Here is a 5046-nt window from a genome sequence, read left to right on the forward strand (position 1 = left end):
TGGCGGCCAGCCCCTGTGAGCCCCAGCTCCCGCCCCGCTGTGCAGCAGCGGCTCCCGCTCCCCCTCTAGCCCTCCACAAGATGGCAGCCCCCTAGCAGTAGGGCCAGATGCGTACCGCGGCATGGCGGCCGGCACCACGGGACAAGCCGTACAGCAACATGGCGGCCTCCAGCGTCCTCCAGTAGAGGGCCTTCTTTCCGATTGGCTCCCAGAGGCCTCATTTGCATGCAGCATGCTTTTTGGCCGCTACGGGGCAGCGCCCTGTCCTGGCCCTGGAGCTATCTTCCCTGTGCCCTCCAGGAGCCACCAGTTAACCCTAGTGATGGCGGGGTCTGTCCCCCATGCCCTGTGGGATGCACGGAGGGGTGGCTGCAAGGCTTCTCTACAAACAGGGAATCAGAACCACAAGACTTCAGGAAGGAACCTGGTTCTGCCTCCTGCATTGAGGCAGGATCAAATCCCTCTAGGCCCCTCTGATAGGTATTTGCCTCTCTTGTCCTTAAAAAGCCTGCACAGCTTGGCCAAGAGGCCTCTCAGTGTTGCACCAACCATAGGAGAAAACTTTTCCCTTGAACGCCAAGAATTCTTTCATCTTGTGATTCTAGGAACTGAGCCTTTCAGAAAACAAATGTCCCAAAACACAATCTAATTTTAAAAGTTGACACCTTTAGGGATCCCAACCCCCAAGTTTTCTTTCCTTGTAGGATGCCACAGGTCTCCATTCCCTGTCTGATTCTGGGAATCCTCATTAAGCTTGTTGTGTAAATTGACTGCAGTCCATGACTTCTGTGGGTAACTATCTCTGGGAATCCCTACTGCACTGGACCCAGAACTCTGGCTCCCTCTTCTCACAGGATGCATGTATAATTGCACCACCAATGCATGGCCCCTTCCATTGCTCCACCTCTGTCACAAGCCTCAAGCCAACCTTTCACCTCTTCTTTACCACTGTTTTCCTCTTTACGTCACCTCCCCAAAGCTGGCTTTGTACAGAATAATGCTAGGCCTTCTTATATAAGCAATGACTCCCATTTTGTATCCCTCTGCTGCCTCCTTGTTGATTTCAGGATTGCCCTCATTTTCAAGGGTTCACCTTAAATGGCACAAATGGACATCATTTTCTACTTATTTTGCAAGTATAAAGACACCCAGTCAATGGTCTCTGCCTGTACCCTAAGCACAGGCGAAGTTTGCATAATTATTATTCTGGTACTGGTTTACACTGAGCTGAAACTGCATGTGTTTGGAGGGTGGTTGGAGCATAGCACTTTCATTGCGGGGGCCGAAAACAAAAAGTATCAGCGGAAGAAAGGCAGAGCTTACACTGCGTAGAATCTCTGTAAACTGGAATTCTTCCAAAGACAAGGCCCAGACTGCTGAGGTTAATGGAAGTTTTTCCATGTAGGTCACTGGACTTTGGAACAGGCCCCAGCCCTTTACACAGGATAACTTGGTAGGTATATGGAGATAAAATTAAGGAGACTTGTCAAAACTCCTTAGCAAGTTCAGTGAAATAAGGCAGATGCTTTGGCAAATCATTTCCCCCTTCCTATGCCTGTATCTCTAAGATGTGAGTGATAATACTTACCTGCCTCAGGGGAGGGAGATGACATCAGATTAGAAAAGCACATGGAGTCCCTCTGGTAAAAGGCAGACTCCAGCAGTACAAAGATAGCAGCACTGCTCAGCCTGAGCCTCTTCAGTCTGAACATGGGCATGAAAACACTAAAAGCTTTATTGACAAAAGGAAACAAAAGTGGACAATCCAGATACACCTCTGGCTCATCCCCAACTTCCTGTGAGGTTCCATCTTCTCAATCCCCATGCCATTTGCTTCAATCAAGTCAGTCTGCAATAACCCACAGAACCACACCTTTTGGTGACACACAAATGTTCTGTAGCAACAGGAACCCAACAGGACAGGGTGAACACATATTGAGGCCTTAAGTGTCTGTAGCATTCTAGAATGGTTCTGAGATATTTTGCCCAATAAGTTGCTGTTTGGGAGAATGAAGTATTTTATGTTGGAAGAAACAAAGTCTGCCAAGACAGAGGCCAAAAGGCAGCTTGCAGAGCATCCTTTAGGACCCGCGGACTTGTATGTCCTGCCTTTGTGTTGTTCCAAATTTCCCCTTGGCACCACACAATCCTCCATTCAGCATTTGCACTCACATGGTACAAGGCTAATACAAGCTGACAAGGAAGACAATGGCCAAAAGAGTCAAACTGACAGCCAAGGAAAAAAACTAACAAGGGAAGAAAGAAGCTGCGGACAGCTGGACTCCTGACTGGCTGCTTGAGACCCAGCTGGTATTGGGAATTGATGCTCTTCATAAGAGTGGCAGTTTCTACAGCTCACTTTGTTAATAAGGTGTTGGTTCCTTCAAATCACCAGGCAAGAAGATTTCAGCCACGTCTCTCCAGGCACAGCTGGGATGGTGCAAAAGAAGCATGACATTATCCTGCCATATTTAGTGATGGAGGCATCATTTTAGTGGAAATGGCATCATTTTTAGAAAGCAACAAGATATTTATATCAACTACTGCACCTGCACTGGTACTAACTGGGAACAATCACAAGAACTACTAGTCTTCATACTTCAGGATATTATTAGTGGTACAAGAGTGAGTGGTCAGGAAGACATACCAGTGGGGAAAAATCCCACTAGTATGGTACTTTGCAGTTAAACGTATTGTGGAAAAGAGCAAAAGGAGCAGGGACATTTTTGCCATCTTCTGAAGCATACAACATTAACCACTGTTAGAGGCAGGATATCCAGCCAAACTGACCACTGCTATTCTATTCTATGTGGCAACTGGGACTCCTGAAAGGGAGGTGAAGAAAGGCACGATGCACTGAGATCTGTTATCAGCACCTGTTACTTGCAAAGGATAACATCTGGGCCTTGAAAACCAAAGGCTCCTGTCATCTCCAAAATGGTTTCCTCAGAGCAGGGAAGATAACAAGTGCAGCTCTCTAGTTATAGAGACACATAATCATCTATGAAAGAAGGACATCTCCTGGGAAAATATATTTATAAAACACATTTCCCTCCTCCTAAATAGAAGGTATTTGGATAGTGGAACCAATATATAGGCTTAACACAGGAGGGAAAAATTAACACATATCTGAATGTGGTGGGATATAGGCATCCTCTCCAAACACTGCTAAAGTTGCCTGTTTATAATCTGGACAGAAAGAAATACAGCCCAGTATCACCCCTGGGAACACTTTGCACAGTGCCCAAGCAAGGCACATCAACATAAGATCCTCAGACTCCTTCAAACCAAACAGTCAAAATATGGACCTCACCCCCATGTGCTTTGTGCTAGGAGGGGCTGGTTCCATTCCTACCATCCTGATGTCCCATCATGTCTTGAGGGGGCTTTTCTACCTTTCTTCAGCACTTCACTGAAAGGAGCTTAGCCTCCAAGTCTCTCCTGTCTAACCTTGAGATTTATACAGGGATAGTCCTTTGCTGGTCCAGTTCTGACAGGAGAGTTACCACAGTCTAAGTAAATCAACACAGACCCGGTGTAGTATTTGTCCCCTATTTGGCAGTGGAGCTACCCACACTGTTTACAGCACAGCAACTGGGGGAGGCAGAGTCAGAACTTGACTGCCCCTTGTTCTTCCCAAACTCAATCACCAATGGTTTCCCCTGCAGGTTATATCCATTCACCAGCAGCAAAGCCTTCTGGGCAACCTCCACACCTGCAACAGGAGAGTGAAAAAAGATTAGGTTATAGGTCTCTGCTCCTCAAGCCCACTGGGCTCTACAACAGATTTTGTGGTCTTCTCCAGGTCATTAAGGGTTCTCATATTCACAGTCTACCTACAGCAGCTATACCATATGGTGGTGACATTATATTAGTAGGGCACTGTGGTGAACAGCAGGCAGCATCAGAGATCCTCTTCATCCATGGAAGATAACCTCACTCTTACTCCATGGAAGGGCTGGAGGTTTTCACTGGAGCCATGTAGGGATACAGGGGTCTGGATAAGCTTGGAAACAGAATTCTCTGGTTGTCCCAGGGCATGTAGGCCTTCCAGCACACTGCACTTTTAGTAATAAGGAAAGGACAACAGGGAGCAACTCACTGAAGAAGGTGATGAAGGCTTGGCCCCTCATGCGGCCATTCAGCAGGCGGAACTGAATTGGTGGCCTGTCCTTCTCCTGGAATCGAGCAAATAAGGAAACCAGCTCCCTCGCTGTCACCCGGGGACTTAGATTCTTCAGATACAGCACCTGACCAGGACAAGGAGAGACTGAGTTACCACAGGCACGTCAAGTGATATTTCTTTACATCCAGCTACACCAGACCAGAACTTCTCCCTGCTCTACATTTGAAGGGGCTGACTGTCCCTTTCAGGCCCAGAATCTCCACTGCTGCACACAGAGAAATGCATGCTGTATCCATTCATCTCCCAGCATCTTTTCAACCCCACACTGGGAAGGCTGACTCTGCTCCTCTCACTTACACAGGCCTCTCTGCCTCATACTGATGGCTGTATATTTAAAAAACAGAGATAAGCATATGTAGGCAGGATGGCTTGTGGCTCTTTTGAGGATTTATCACACTGTACATAGCGAGGAGTAGGGGTGCACCGATACAGATTTTTGGGCCAATACCGATGGCCAATTTTTAACGAGCCATATTGGCCGATACCAATCCAACTGCCAATAGGCAGCCCAGCAGCATGGACAGCAGCATCCAGCTGGTAAGTCTGTTGCAGGGGAAGGGGCAGGGGGAGAACAGGGGCATGGAGGGGGGGGCAGATCAAGGCCCCCACAGTGCAGAAGGGTGTTGGGCTGGGCCACGGGTAGGTGCTGCACAGCCAGGGCAGGGCGGGGCACAAGATGGAGCTGTGAGCAGCTCCTTTGGGGGTGTCTGAGGGGGCAGCTCCTGCCACCGCACACACCCCAGGAGGGCATGGGGGTGGGGGAGGCATGTGCTCCTGGATTTGCACAGGACGGGGCAGGCTGCCACTGTGAGCTGGGGTCACGGCTGTACCGAGCTCTTCTCAGCTGGGGGGGGGGGGGG

The 5046-nt window shown here is 48.7% G+C and overlaps 2 protein-coding genes across 7 annotated transcripts in view; both read right to left on the reverse strand.

Moving 5' to 3' along the window:
• Window positions 1–287, reverse strand: part of LOC109300518 (MORC family CW-type zinc finger protein 4-like) — a 9494-nt gene extending 9207 nt beyond the window's left edge. Inside the window, exon 1 of the mRNA XM_019521183.1 lies at window positions 3–287. Within this exon, the coding sequence (XP_019376728.1) occupies window positions 3–234 (232 nt within the window). The 5' untranslated portion in view covers window positions 235–287. The remainder of the gene's footprint in view (window positions 1–2) is intronic.
• A 1418-nt stretch (window positions 288–1705) lies between these two features.
• The window catches only part of RBM41 (RNA binding motif protein 41), a 9781-nt gene continuing 6440 nt past the window's right edge, over window positions 1706–5046 (reverse strand). Inside the window, exons 6-9 of one of the 6 annotated variants that reach the window (XM_019521181.1) lie at window positions 4103–4250; window positions 3576–3715; window positions 3130–3189; window positions 1706–2430 (exon numbers count right to left, since the gene is read on the reverse strand). In XM_019521181.1, coding sequence (XP_019376726.1) covers window positions 3169–3189; window positions 3576–3715; window positions 4103–4250 — 309 coding nt within the window. In that variant the 3' untranslated portion in view covers window positions 1706–2430; window positions 3130–3168. Of the gene's footprint in view, window positions 2734–2789; window positions 3716–4102; window positions 4251–5046 lie in introns of those variants that run through there. The other 5 variants (XR_002098256.1, XM_019521182.1, XR_002098257.1 and 2 more) reach the window with 5 other exon arrangements.

This window comes from Gavialis gangeticus, unplaced genomic scaffold, assembly GCF_001723915.1.
Source record: "Gavialis gangeticus isolate Ggan-Ray unplaced genomic scaffold, GavGan_comp1, whole genome shotgun sequence".
Taxonomy (NCBI): domain Eukaryota; kingdom Metazoa; phylum Chordata; order Crocodylia; family Gavialidae; genus Gavialis; species Gavialis gangeticus.